Source organism: Chanos chanos, chromosome 3, assembly GCF_902362185.1.
Source record: "Chanos chanos chromosome 3, fChaCha1.1, whole genome shotgun sequence".
NCBI lineage: Eukaryota > Metazoa > Chordata > Actinopteri > Gonorynchiformes > Chanidae > Chanos > Chanos chanos.
Genome location: NC_044497.1, coordinates 16,705,001 through 16,718,508, shown reverse-complemented (window position 1 = coordinate 16,718,508; position 13,508 = coordinate 16,705,001). Strand labels below are relative to the sequence as shown.

The 13,508-nt window shown below is 42.6% G+C and overlaps 1 protein-coding gene across 1 annotated transcript in view; it reads right to left on the bottom strand.

The window, feature by feature from the left end:
* Positions 1 to 13,508, bottom strand: part of pard3aa (par-3 family cell polarity regulator alpha, a) — a 315,517-nt gene that overhangs the window by 116,657 nt on the left and 185,352 nt on the right. Inside the window, 1 exon segment of the mRNA XM_030767365.1 lies at positions 7,310 to 7,496. Within this exon segment, the coding sequence (XP_030623225.1) occupies positions 7,310 to 7,496 (187 nt within the window).

The following is a 13,508-nucleotide window of genomic DNA, read 5'->3' as shown; positions in this document are numbered from 1 at the left end:
AAACCATAATATGTTGAGCGTGCTGGAGCACTGGCGCACAACTGTGCAGATTTAATATTCATTTCCAAAAAGGAACTATTAGTATTTAAGGAAGCACCCTTCAGTAATTAAGATCCAGACATTCTTGTACACACATCCACCCACAGACGCACACAGAGATACACACACACATGCATGCAGAGAGAGAGAGAGAGAGAGAGAGAGGTACAGGGTACATATTTACATTTCCGACAGTTATGTTAATAACTGGATAAAGACAGCGGGAGACTCGGTGAACTTTTCCAGACACTTTTCAAAGCTATTCATCTGCTTGAACACAACATCAATCTCTCCCTGGGAACGTCACTCACAGATGACTTCAGGGGTGTGTGTGTGTGTGTGTGTGTGTGTTGTATAGTGTATGTGTATGTGTATGTGTGTGTGTGTGTGTGTGTGTGTGTGTGTGTGTGTTTGTTGTATAGTGTATGTGTACGTGTGTTTGTGTGTGTTTGTGTGTTTGTGTGAGTGTGTTTGCCTTTGTTTCTCAGAGACTCCTGGTCTCCTCCTCTGTCACTTGACAGACTGTCAGAAATGTCTGAGAAATTATGTATCCACCTATGACATCTCACCGAGGGAGGAAAGGGGAAACAACCAGAATTCTTCTCTTTCTCCCTCTCACTCATTCTTCTCTCTCTAACTCTCTCTCTCGCTCTCTCTCTCTCTCTCTCGCTGTCCTTCTCTCTCTTTCTGAAAGGTTTAATCAGGTCTGACTCCAGGCCTACACCTGAATACACTGATGGAAAAGACTGTACTCCACCAACTTGTCCCTAAATTTCTCCCTCTCTCTCTCTCGCACACACACATACACACACTGGATACAATTAATGACGCCGATCGCCTTTCAAGCTCAGGCCATAGACTAATCAGTCAAGCTCTAAATCTTGTCTTCAGTGTATCTCAATCTCAACCTTCTCCTTTACACTTAAACTCTTCTTTTGCTTACAGTAAGGAAGCACTTTCTTGCATACTTTCCCCCTCCCTTCCTCGAATGGTGCACCTGCACAGCAGGGCTGTGGTGCTTTGGCACTTGTCTTGTGGCAAGGTTTGGGGTGGGGGGTGATTAGCCCTTCAAAGCCAGCTCGGAGGCCCACAGATCAAAAGCCTGCATGCAGGGGGGGAGATGTTCCTAACACGGTGCCGCCTGTGTCAAAGCTCCTGCCTGCTCCCCTTCTCCTAACACCTCCTCCTGTAGCAGCAAATGATGGGTGCACCTCTTGTGAAATACAAAGATAAAAGTGACCCCCCCTCCTCACCTCCACCCCACCCACACCTAAAAAGACACTGAAATGAAAAGCCAGTTAAAATAAGAAGTGAAGGTATGGGGCTTTGTGTCATGCAGTAGGTCTGTGTGTCTTTCCAGCGGTGAAACAAAGGGAGGAGATTTGTTAGCAAGACGGTATTTGTGGAGCACTGGGGTGCAAGATAAGAATGGAAACCTTTGATACAGACACGGGAGGGAGTACGCGTACGCGACACACGGATAAAAAAAAAAACGACTAGACGCTCGTACAAGCATGGCAGAATATATACAGTATATTATGACTGTTATAGCCCCCTTCCACACATGGCTCAAGTACCACTGACAATAAGGCATTCGTTTGAACCAATGCCAGAACAAAAACAGACCAGTAATAATGACTTATTGTACATCCACAACCTGTCGCTGTTTTAGCCTGGCAGAGAGCCAAAAAAACTGTGCAGTCCTGCTCTCTTCTCTTGCTTACTCTCCATCTTCACGCTGATAGCCTATTACAGCCGAATTCAATTAACCTCAGTTGACGACAAACTTAATCCAGCTCCATTAACAAGGTAAGTGATTATCTTTTTTCTCAAAAAAAAAAAATCCCACTGATGTCAAGTGCTACAAATTGCAAAAGAGCTGTGAGATGACGAAAAAAACAAAACAAACAAACAAAAAAAATCCACCTTTAAATGAAAAACACCATGACAAGAAAACGAAATCTTCAAAAAGAAACTCAGAAACACTCAGCATCGCTTTGAGAAACAACAACAACAACAACAACAACAAAAAACCCTCAAAAGTCTTTCTTTTCTTTTTTTTTGCCAGACTCTGGCTCTTCTGTTCTGACATCAATATAAAGTCGGAGAGGATAAGCAAGTGTGGTTACAAGAGGGAAACTCATATATCTGGATTAAAGTAATAGGGCAGGGGATGAGCGAGGTCACTGAGCAACCAGTAACTATGGATACGGGTGACAAGGCGGCTCAACGGTGATCCGTGATTAGATGACCTCCGCGGATGCCTGAGAGTCTGAGGCAGGCAAAACTGTCTGGCAAGAGAGTGGGAGAATGTGTGAGACGGTGAGCCCCCCCCCCCCCCCCCCAAACATAACTCACTTTACCTTCAATTCCCTTTTAAGAGATGTGTGTCCATACATGACCTCTGTCAGGCAGTGGTAGTTAAAGTACATTCGATACACACTCCGTCTTCTCTAAAGCCAGAAGAGGGTTTTAACAGTCATGGTATGTGAGTGAGAGGCTGGCAGAACAAGATGGTATTTAAGGAGAGCAGACATGTTATGAGGACAACTCAGGAAAAGGAACCACAACTAAGATCTCACACAGTCTCCAATGTCACAAGGAGACAACAAGGGAAAGGCCCTTTTTTCACCTGTCTTCATTTTGGAAATGAGGGTTTGTGTCCCGAGGGAACATTTTAGAAAACACAAGAGTGCACATAGCAACAAAGCTGGACATGCTAACACAGTGCTGTATCTGTGTATAGAGAAAGAAGGATACATGGGCCCAAGGGATGGAAGGTTGTGTCAAAAAAATGTTAAATGCTCTCTCTCTCTCTCTCATTACCTGCAGTTGTTTTACCTGCAATTACCACTCTGAAACCACAGTAACATGAAAAGTGTTCTGAGCATTGTTTTCTGCAGAGCTGTAAGAGTGTGTGTGTGTGTGTGTGTGCGTGCTGATGGAAACGTGCCCCAGGTGGTGTCGTGCTGTTGAAAAGCAGTCATGAAACACTCCTCTACGCAGTCACACAAGCTCCCGCACTCACGCACAGAGCGGCCCGATGAGACCCCCTGAAAAACGGCTCTTTTTGTGGCTGTAATAAGCTAGTGCTGCGGCTAATCGCAACGCAAATAACCAACATCCATCACCGTCGACGCAGCAGAGAGAGAGAGAGCGAGAGAGAGAACGAGAGAGAGAGAGATATGGACGTGTGGGGATCTCAGATCTATGGTGCAAGTCACCGTAAAGAAAAATAAATAAATAAATACCAGGACGTCGGTCAACCGGCGAGCATTTTTTTCCTTGCAACTTCATTACTTATTTAGGTATCAAAACAGATTCCGTGCTCACATGTGCTTACATATGCATCAATCTGTTTTATCTACACCGATGTTATCCAGCAAATCTCCACTCCTGACACGGCACGCATTCCTCCGCAGGGTGAGAATCTGTTCATCTGTGTCCCCGATCGAGATTAACCAAATACTGAAAATCGTGAAGACAACCGCTAAATGCCATCTAATAATGTACACCGACAAATCATATCGAATTATGAGACCTGTGGCATATACTTTAGACACAGCAGGTGTAACGGGTTTACAGTAAACGGGTTAGGACGTCTTTATTCAGGGAATACGCTATAAATCAGCAAAACCGGTTATGTCTGTTTCAGATGTTTCACATACAAAGATACATTTAATCTGATTCTTGTTCTAGATGTCTCCAGAGAGAGGAATGCGTTTATAGCTTATAGGAGATATTCCATAATGCCAAGATAGGAGATTCACACACAATCACGCACACGCTTAACTCTGCTTTAAGCGATGCGGTAGAAGGAATTTTATGGGTCAGAAATATCTGTCTCTCATATTTGCATGCATTCCTAAGAACAATATAGAGTTTGTGCAAGCGCTCTAAAACTGGGTCACTTTGATAATGTGTTTTAGGCGAGCAGAGGGGTTCCACCACATAAATACCCATTTATCTTACAACTGGCCTGGAGAACGTGCTAATGAGCAAGATATAACTCCCCACATTCCTGGGTTAGGGGCTGGAACAAGACAAGAGGGATGGACAAAGGAACGGAGGAAGGAGAGAAAGACAGAAGAAAAAGAGAAAAATAAGGAGAAAGAAAGACAGAATGAAAGATAAAAGCTGATAAAAAGGTGGGTGATTGAGACGTGAGGTGCTGTGGTGTGGGAGATCTAGCTCTGGAGGACAGTTCAGGGAAACACTGGTATAACACAGCCAGAGGTGAGACTTTCACAGCTCTACTCAATGCATATTCAATGATTACAGCACAGGGCTGTGGCTCCACTCTTCATTAAAAAATAACAATAGCAATACCCCAGAGTCCTGCTGACCCACATCCACATATGTCAGTGTGAGTCTTACCTCAGACTGCGTGTGTGTGTGAGTGTGTGTGTGTGTGTGCGTGTGTGTGTGTGTGCGTGTGTGTGTGTGAGAGAGAGAGAGAGAGAGAGAGAGAGAGAGAAAGAGAGAGAGATATCTTTCTGTACGCATTGGTAGATATTGGAGTGTTCCTGTGTGACCATCTGTGTGTGAATATGTGCATGTGTGTGAGCTCCAATGTGAGCATGTGTGTATTTCAAACAATTAATCTCTGTATGAGTAAGCGTGTGTATGTATGTCTGCATGTATGTGTCAGAGAGAGAGAGAGAGAGAGAGAGAGAGAGAGAGATTGACTTTGGCTCACACGTAGACATGAATAATTTACAATAACTTGAGGCAGTGCTATATGGCATACTCAGGAGTTTGTGTGTGCGTGTGTGTATATGCGTGTGTGTGTGTGGCATGTGCTATAGCTCTAATCCACGATGACAAACCCCTGTCATCACTCTAACAAAGAGCAAGCACAGTAAAAAAGCATTCATTCATTATAAACGAGAGAGAGAGAGAGAGAGAAAGAGAGAGGTCTCAAGGGATACAGAGGAAAAGATTAAAATTGGAGTGAAATGAATTGGTCATTTGCTTTAAGAGCCACACTCTCTCCACAACAAGAACAAACTAATGCTTGCCACTGAGAGCCATGCTATACCGTCCAATCAAACATCAAGTAAGACTTGAGATGACCTTGCTGGACCAATCCCGGGCCAAGAACTGAAAAGAAAAAAGAATCTGATGTTGTATCCATGGCTAAAAATAGCAGCAGAGCAGAAGAATCTTTGGTAACCTGGAGTTGTGAAGCTGAAGTTGTGGACATGACGGCAGGTAGAGAGCAGTGTGTCATTAAGTCTTAGCACAAGCCCTGGAATCAGAGCAGAAATGGCCACTCTTCAGATGTGAGCGCTTCTAACTAAAGCCTGACACACGTTTTTAAAAGGTGAGAAACTGAACGCAGGCCAAGTCAGAATAAAAATCAGAAATTAAACCAAAGATCAGGACCAAAAGGAACATGAAAGCAAGAACTGATTTTTTTTTTCTTGGGAGAAGGGAAAAAAAGTGCCTGAAGTTGAATGTTAATGTCAAACACTGGGTATAATATATAGTGTGTTACATGGCCTATATATTAGTATGTCTGTTAGATATATGCTCTGCAACAGTAATGTTATTATTTGTACGATTTTGAGAGTTTGGCGGTAATATAATGGTGCTGTAATGTAATTCTGTCCCAGTGGTCTTCTATGGCTGGGAGCTCTTAGCTTTTGACCACTCTAATGAGAAAAGACACTTCACATTAGCAATGCTAGTGAGGTGATGCTCTCATACATCAGGCATCCTCAATCATTCTGAATAGCCATCATCTTTAAACAGATGTATTAAAGCAGCCCTGTCTCCGTCAGTCACACACACAGAGAGAGAGAGAGAGAGAGAGAGAGAGAGAGAGAGAGAGAGAGGGGGGGCCCGTGTGTCTATATTAAACACAGATTAGACATGCGTGTGTTTAAAATCTGCTCCTTAAAGGTAGTTGTTATCAGTGTCTAATGGACCCAGAGGAGCAGAAACATCTTGCCAGCACTAAGAGGAGTTTCCCCCCTCTTTCTTCTGCTGTCTGTCTGTCTGCCTGTCTGTTTCTCTCACCCTCACACACACATATAGATGCACACATACACACACACACTCCAAGAGCATGTATTATTAAACAGACACAAAGACACACACACACACACACACACACACACACACACACAGAACTGGCTGAAATATCATTCCCAGCCGCATTGCTCCTGCATGAACATTAAACACAGAACAAAACACGCAACCTTGTATGCAGGCGTGTTCCTGTGCAGCTTTCTGACAGCTGTCATAAACACATGACCTTTTTACAGCCAGGAGAATTAGACCTCTGATTTATTTATCGGTTATGAATCACTCTTCTGTGTACAAATACTGGGTAGTCTGCTTTGGGAGAAAGGACGTCTTTATGCTTGAAATAGAGCAGGGCTGAGAGATGCTCTGATTTAAGTTTAAATTCGAGTCAGGTTAGACATGCTGTAAAAATTTATTGGGCAAGTGAACTTTGACCTTATTTTTGAGAAAATGTGCTTCTCAGATTTCTCCAATAATTTTTCTCTGGCAATTAATCAAAAGCTTGGAGATACATGTGGGGATAGTGAATACATCAAACATTCTTAACACACACACACACATTCCTGTGATCGGAGCACTTAGTTCTGATATGTGGGAGAGCTCTGTTCTCAGACAGATACACACACACAGACACACACACACACAAACATTCAAAATCAGAGTGATTCAGACATCCCTCCTGTGGGGGAGTTCACTCTGAGTTCAGTTGTTCTTTCTGTAGGCCCAGGTTGAAAAAAAAAAAAGTGCTGAGCAGGTCACACAGAAAGAAAGGAGAGTGAATGTGTGACATCATCCAAAAGGTATATACATCTTCTTTTGCTGAGGGTGTATGATGTTCCATCTTGATATGCCTTCACAGACTTACAGTGTATTTCAGTACGACAATGTATCTGAAATATCCTACTCCTCTTACTGTCATGTAGTTGACATAGGCAGGTATGAGAAACAACACGTTGCTGGCTTAGTCCTAAAGAACTTGAGGAATTATGGGACATGTAGTCGTTTGAGCCATCCTCACATTCCAAACACCTAACTCAGCTAGTCAAGCTTCTGAGGGGACTTGGAACAACAGCATCGCTTGTGTTAAACTAAGGTAGAGTGATATCCTTCAAAATTTGGCCATAAAAGAGGGGGGCTGTTTATCCAAGCTTGATAAAAGATTGCAGTAAAACAGTGAACTAACTTGTTGGTGAGATGAAGAACAAAGTAGGATCGTTGAGTCAATGAGCTCCCTTACCACTCATCTTGTATTGGTACATCTTTGGCCCATGTTACTGGCACCTCTGTCCCAAAGCCCATATCATCATGGGAGCTGGAAGATGATTGGTCAGACAGACGGGCAGGGAGAACAGGTGGCCTATCATCTTCAATGATCACTGTGTCATCCTGGGGCATGTTCACAGTAGGGGACAGCTGGTAGTTACCTGTGAGAGAGAGAGAGAGAGAGAGACTTGTTATCGAATGTGTCTTTTAACACCAAGTATCTGTCACTGGTTTCAGGTTTCGCTGGCAGAAAGACCCATCCATACGCTATCATGCTATTAACCAGAAGTAGTTACTGTGCAAACACACAAAAGGCCTAGGAACTTGTCCTCTAATATTGAAATGATGTTTGAGTCCATAGCAAAATTTTATAAGACTATTAAGACTAACTCTATTAATATAATCCTATAGTAACAGAGAAGCTCATTCAGATACTCTATGAGATTTGTACAGTTATCACAACATTTATGTACAAGCAGAGAGATGTTTACAAAGGATAAAACACATCTGTAAACATGAAGGTAGGTGAACAATGTGAAAAGTCTGAAAAGAAATTGTCAAAACGCCCACGTGGGCACACACACATGCTCAAAATATGCACACATGTACGCACATTTGTTCAGAAAGTTTCAGAGTGTATGAACACAGAAGCAGGTTGACACTTTTAAGACAAATTTTGCCATTTCTGACAGACATGGTTTGGGGTTTCACTTGTTTCACTTAACACAGTCATTTTACAAATTTCACAGCTTACAGTAATCACATGTAATTGCTAGCAGAAGGGGGGGGGGGACATATTATACATATTTAACTTGGCGTTATCCCACACATAATAGGGTGCATATTTAATTTCCGAATGGCTCAAAGAAGGATCAGAGCACTTAACATAGCTAAATTAGGAATTAATCTTTGGCTACATTAGCTCAAAGGCTACAGAATGAAGATACCTTGTGTTTTAATGAGAGTTACTGCTTTAATGGCAATGGATCGCTGGAGGACGGGAGCTGAGTTTCAGCAAAACAAAATGCAAAAGTTGCCAGAGACATAAAAGAAAAGACAAAAAAAGGAAGCATGAGATGATTAAAAGAAAGGGTGTTCTAAAGAGAGAAATACCTCATTCTTTGCTTCAAATTTCAGCGCTCTCAGTATAATTGAGAACGTTAAAATCAAATTTAAATATTATGGTTGTTGAGGCATAGCACTGCAGAGCAGGAGAAAAACAGCAGTTGACCCTCAAAGCCTTCATCAAATCATCTCTTTAGAGAGAATTTTAAAAAACACTCAGCAGCTGCTGGTTATGTTTTGCTGACAAACGTATTGAAGGGTTTGCAAAAGTTTATAAATTGCTGAAACTTGGGGAAATTTAGGGAGAAAAACGTCTGAAGGGGTTTTCAGCTAAAAAAAAAAATGGTGTTTTGGTAGAATCATTGGAAATACATCAGAAATAGAGTTTGACCAGAATGCATAACTGACACTATTGTTACCAGGGGGCACTGTTGTCAGGCTCCGCTGTTGTCAAGGCAACCTGCAGTGGGCCCATTTGGTGCGTCTTGTTCTTACTTGAGGGAAATTGGAAAGGCTTGAGGGGCTTCTGGTATGTACACAGGTACATACACATACAGCAAAATGTTCACAATTCCAACCCAGCAGGAGAAAGAGACAGAGCAAGCCAGGGATGGAGAGAGAGAGAGAGAGAGAGAGAGAGAGAGAGAGAGAGAAAGAGAGGAAGAGACGGAGAAATAGAGAAGTAGTAAAGAACACTGAAAGGTAAAGATAATTCAGCAAGCTTTGTCTCAATGGACTATTAAGTTATAGCCTTTTTCCGTGCTTTAAACTGAAGCTAATCAGATTAGCAGAGTCATTATCAGCAAAGCGATTAAAACTCCATTACACCGAACTTTTACAGTTAAAGCTGCTAATGGCTATGCTGAACAGTTCAGCAAACAGGCGAGACATGTTTGGTTGTCATGATTGAACATGTGTGAAGACGTGTTAACAAGCGTACGGTTAATAGCATGTGGAAAGGAGATACAGCTTCACCCTCAACATGACATCTTACCAATCCTTATGAGTCAAGCACTGGTCAAAACATTTCAAACAATTTGGACAGGCTGTACAAATCCAACAAGGGATAGTTGAAAAACTAAACCCCCAGTGTTGCTGCATGAAACAGATATAAACCTAATCTTGTTTGGAGTTCAGTACTGATGGATGATGAGACTGGAAGAAATAGGAGTGGGGGGTTGGGGGGCGGGGTTGGTTGTAAGCTCGTCCCGTACGTGTCCAAAGGCATTTGAACGTCCATCATGACCAGAATATTTAAAAGGCCTGCTGAGGTCGATCGGAGGTGATCTCCCGAGGCCATTAAGGAGACTCCGCATGTCTCCTTCACTTTTTTTATGGTCTAACGGGAAGACGTTGCCACAGCATTGCATCAGCACATGAAAAGATTACAGTGCTTAAATGTGAGACTAGTTGCCTGACTGAGGAGAGAAAAGGAGAAATGTCCCTCTGAGAACTTTGATTAAGTATACAATGCAATACCCATGTTCCATCAAAGAGGTGACAGGCTTGACACCATGCAAAGCAACATGAAGCATGAAGATATGCTCAAAGACAGATCCAGTCAAACATTCATTCGTACACACACTCACACGCACACTACGCATCTCCCAGCAACTGACATAACACCTTGGATGTAAGTGCATGAATAATTATGTCCTCCCAAAAAATCAAAACAAAAGACAGTTGAACAAGTCTGAACTGTCAGCCGCAGCCATAATAAAACTGCTCTGAAAAGTTCACAGTGAAACAGGTCCGCACGGGGCAGCCTAAGCTAACGCCCAACATAGTCTTAATTAGCCCTCATTTGAAAAACAAGTCATGCTCTTCCCACCACTCCATTAAAACCAATTCCATCCACAGACCTCTCGACGAGAGAAAGGACAAATGAAGCAGGGGCCACATGGACACTCTTGAAAAGGTGAAAGTAATTAACGTGAGTTTAAAAAAAAAATGCTGCCACTGCTATTTCGCTATCCTTTGCTAATTAGCATATCAGAGAGATTAGAGAGATTGCTTTCCCACCTGTTAAGGCAAACTCTGTGACCATAAGTAATTCTCCCATGTTGTTAATAACAAAAAAAAAAAAAAGAAAAAAAAAGATAGGTTATAAAGATAAAGTGAGCCAGACAAGGAACACTGCAAATTGCTAAGTGAGTCACTTGCAGAGCGGAGGTAAGAAGCTTGTTTTGAGGCGGAGAGAGAGAACGGGCATTTAGCCTGGGCGAAGTGTGAGAGGGCTAATTCCTAATGACTGGAAAAGGCAGCTCGCGGGGATATGTACCTGCACCGCTAACAGCTGCCGCTGACAGGCCTGCAGGTTTGACTCACCGTTCGGAGGTGAGACTGACTCTCCAGGAGGGCTTTTGCAGACTTAGCAGCTGACAAATTCTTCTGACACCTCCTCTGCCACTTGTCTGAAGCCATTACTGTTTAAGGCTCTGGACACAGATGTTTGGGGGGGGGGGGGGGGGGTGTCAGAGGGCTTTAAAGTATTTCAACTTTCCTTTTTTTTTTCTTTTTTCCCCATTTTTTTACACTAATGTGGTTTACAAGGATTCACCAGCCAATTCCAAAAAGATGACATATCATACCCCCGTTTCCCCCCTGTTTTTTTTAGTTTGTTGTTCATTTACTGCATCACTGTTCTGTTCCTTCAGTCAGCGAAGACAATCTAAAACGTATAAAGAGAGAAGCCAGTGCGGTTACTGAAAACAGTTCCACTTACCAAACACATCAAGCTCTTGTTTTGAGAGGTTTGATGTATTATTTTTAAAATGTAGCAGCATGCTTTACATCCCCAGGGCTGTCTGAATCAAACCACTCAGGGATAAATATCATTTCTATGATTCATAATTCTTCCCAGAGTCTTGTTAAGTCTTATAAAGGGTCTGTTTGTGTTTGTAACTGTTCCTTTTGTTCAGACGCAGCCACAACATGGGAGTGGCACTCGCCGCGTGCTGACAGCGTGATCTCGCACTACTGTTGCTTTCTGTCACACTGTAGTCAGCTTCTCTCCTTCTCTAATCACAAGCAGACCCTTCAATAGCATGGCACTGACTCATGGTCTGTGAACCTACAGTGCCCGTCTGCCTGGCGCTGTTGCGGCGTCATGTGTCCTCTTCTGATGAATGTTGGGTAAATGAGTTTAGATGGGTAGGATCGAGGCATTGCTGGATGTTCCTGGTGCAAGGGAATTTCATTCACATGGGAAAAAATGTAGTGTGTGAGCAGTTAGTTGTGTGTGTGTGTGTGTGTGTGTGTGTGAGTGACCTGTAAGATCATAAGAGCTTCTTCAACTTGGAGTTCTCAGGGTCCCTCATGGCCACGTCATGGTCTCTTGACATAATTAAAAGGTACTGGTTTCCACTTTCAGGCATCAGTGAGAAAAGGAAAGTCAAACTCTATTGGCAAACAATCTATCTGGTTACAGCAACTTAGGCTGCAACAATGCCATTTTAACTTCTCCAAAAATGACTAAACAGGAGAAGGGTCACACATCATTAGTAGTTGTATTCTCCCTTCTCTTAAAGGAAATTCATCTAGAATCTTCTCCAAAAATGCTGCCTTACTGATAAGGCATTAGTGAACCCATTCACACAGACAGATGCATTTTATCACTATTCATTGGGTATTCAGACTGTTGTGAAGGGCATTACAATGACTGCTTCAGATGGTGAGTTGGAATATTTTACCCAAATATTTTAGTCACTCGACATATTTAGTTCTTGAATGGACTGATTGGACCTGATAAGTTGTGTTGTGCTGGACTGGTATGCCGTACTCATAGTGATAGACAAAATACAAATTTCAACAAAAGTCATTTTAGGTGGAGAGTCAGGCTAGCATGTGGCATTAATCACAAATTCTCCTCAGTTTCCCATGAAGCTAAAAGCATGGAACAATCAGTGCAGGCTTCCCAAGACACTGGACTGGGGATTTTCCGCGTTAGACAAAGTTACAAATGTCCCACAGTGACCTAGTGGCAGAAAAATGCAAGTCACAGTGAGAAACTCCCTCACTCTCTTTACGTTTTATGGGAAGAGTTAAGCAAATTAGCGCTCAAGATGTATTGCAACAGAGACATGTCTTGGAAGCTACAGGGGCAAACTTTTTGTATCTTTACAGTGACTAAGTGAATTATTTATGCTTAGCCTAACTCTACACCAAAGCTTTACAGATGCAAAAAAAAAAACAGAGGTCCATGCTTTAAAAAAGAAGACACGTTCTGGTAATGCAGTCCTTGTACTAGCTTTAATGGTCAGAGAATGACAGAGACAGACAGCAGTAATATATCATTCTTGTACCATTCAGGTTCTTCTGTCTCAAATGTGAGTCTATTCAGATGTGAATAAACAACTATTCATATGAAGGAGTAATGTATATGGGTATTAGCCTTTAAATACCAAGTGAACTGAATGTCATTGAAATATACCTTACCCTTTTCACACTGACCAAAAAAAAAAAAAATTTGCAATTGCAACAGTATGGACATGATCTGAGCTTCACATTAAAGGATGGGTAGCCAGAACTGCAGATAAGCAATCTTTGTTTGTTTGTTTGTTTAGGTCCTTGAAATCAGGTTACTGGACAAGTGTTAATCACGTTTTAAGATCAAATTAAATTTCTAGTTATACTTCTAGAATTTTGCTTTAAGAATTAACTCACATAAAATGAACACACACAGGAACACACCTATGCATCTGGCAGACACACACACACACACACACACACACACACACACAGAGGAAGACCCATAATCAGATCCGACACAGGTGAACTGCTTGACTGAACCCCCCCTCCCCCCAACACCACAGACACACACACACACATACACACACACACACACACGCAGAGGGTGAGTGAGTGTGTCTGAATGCATTGTGGGGACGCAGAGTGGGCTAACGAGAGGACTGCCGACGAGCGTGACTCAGATCAATAGCACGGTGGGCTGTCACAGGTGGCTGCAGCTGTCGGGCTCCGTCTCACCGTCCTCGCTGAGTGATTGATTCAGACTCCCAGAGCTCCAGCAGGGTCACTTCATTAAATCTATTATCTCCAATCAAATCTCCATCTGTTAGCCAAAAACGTCCCCGTGCATTAGCGTCCAA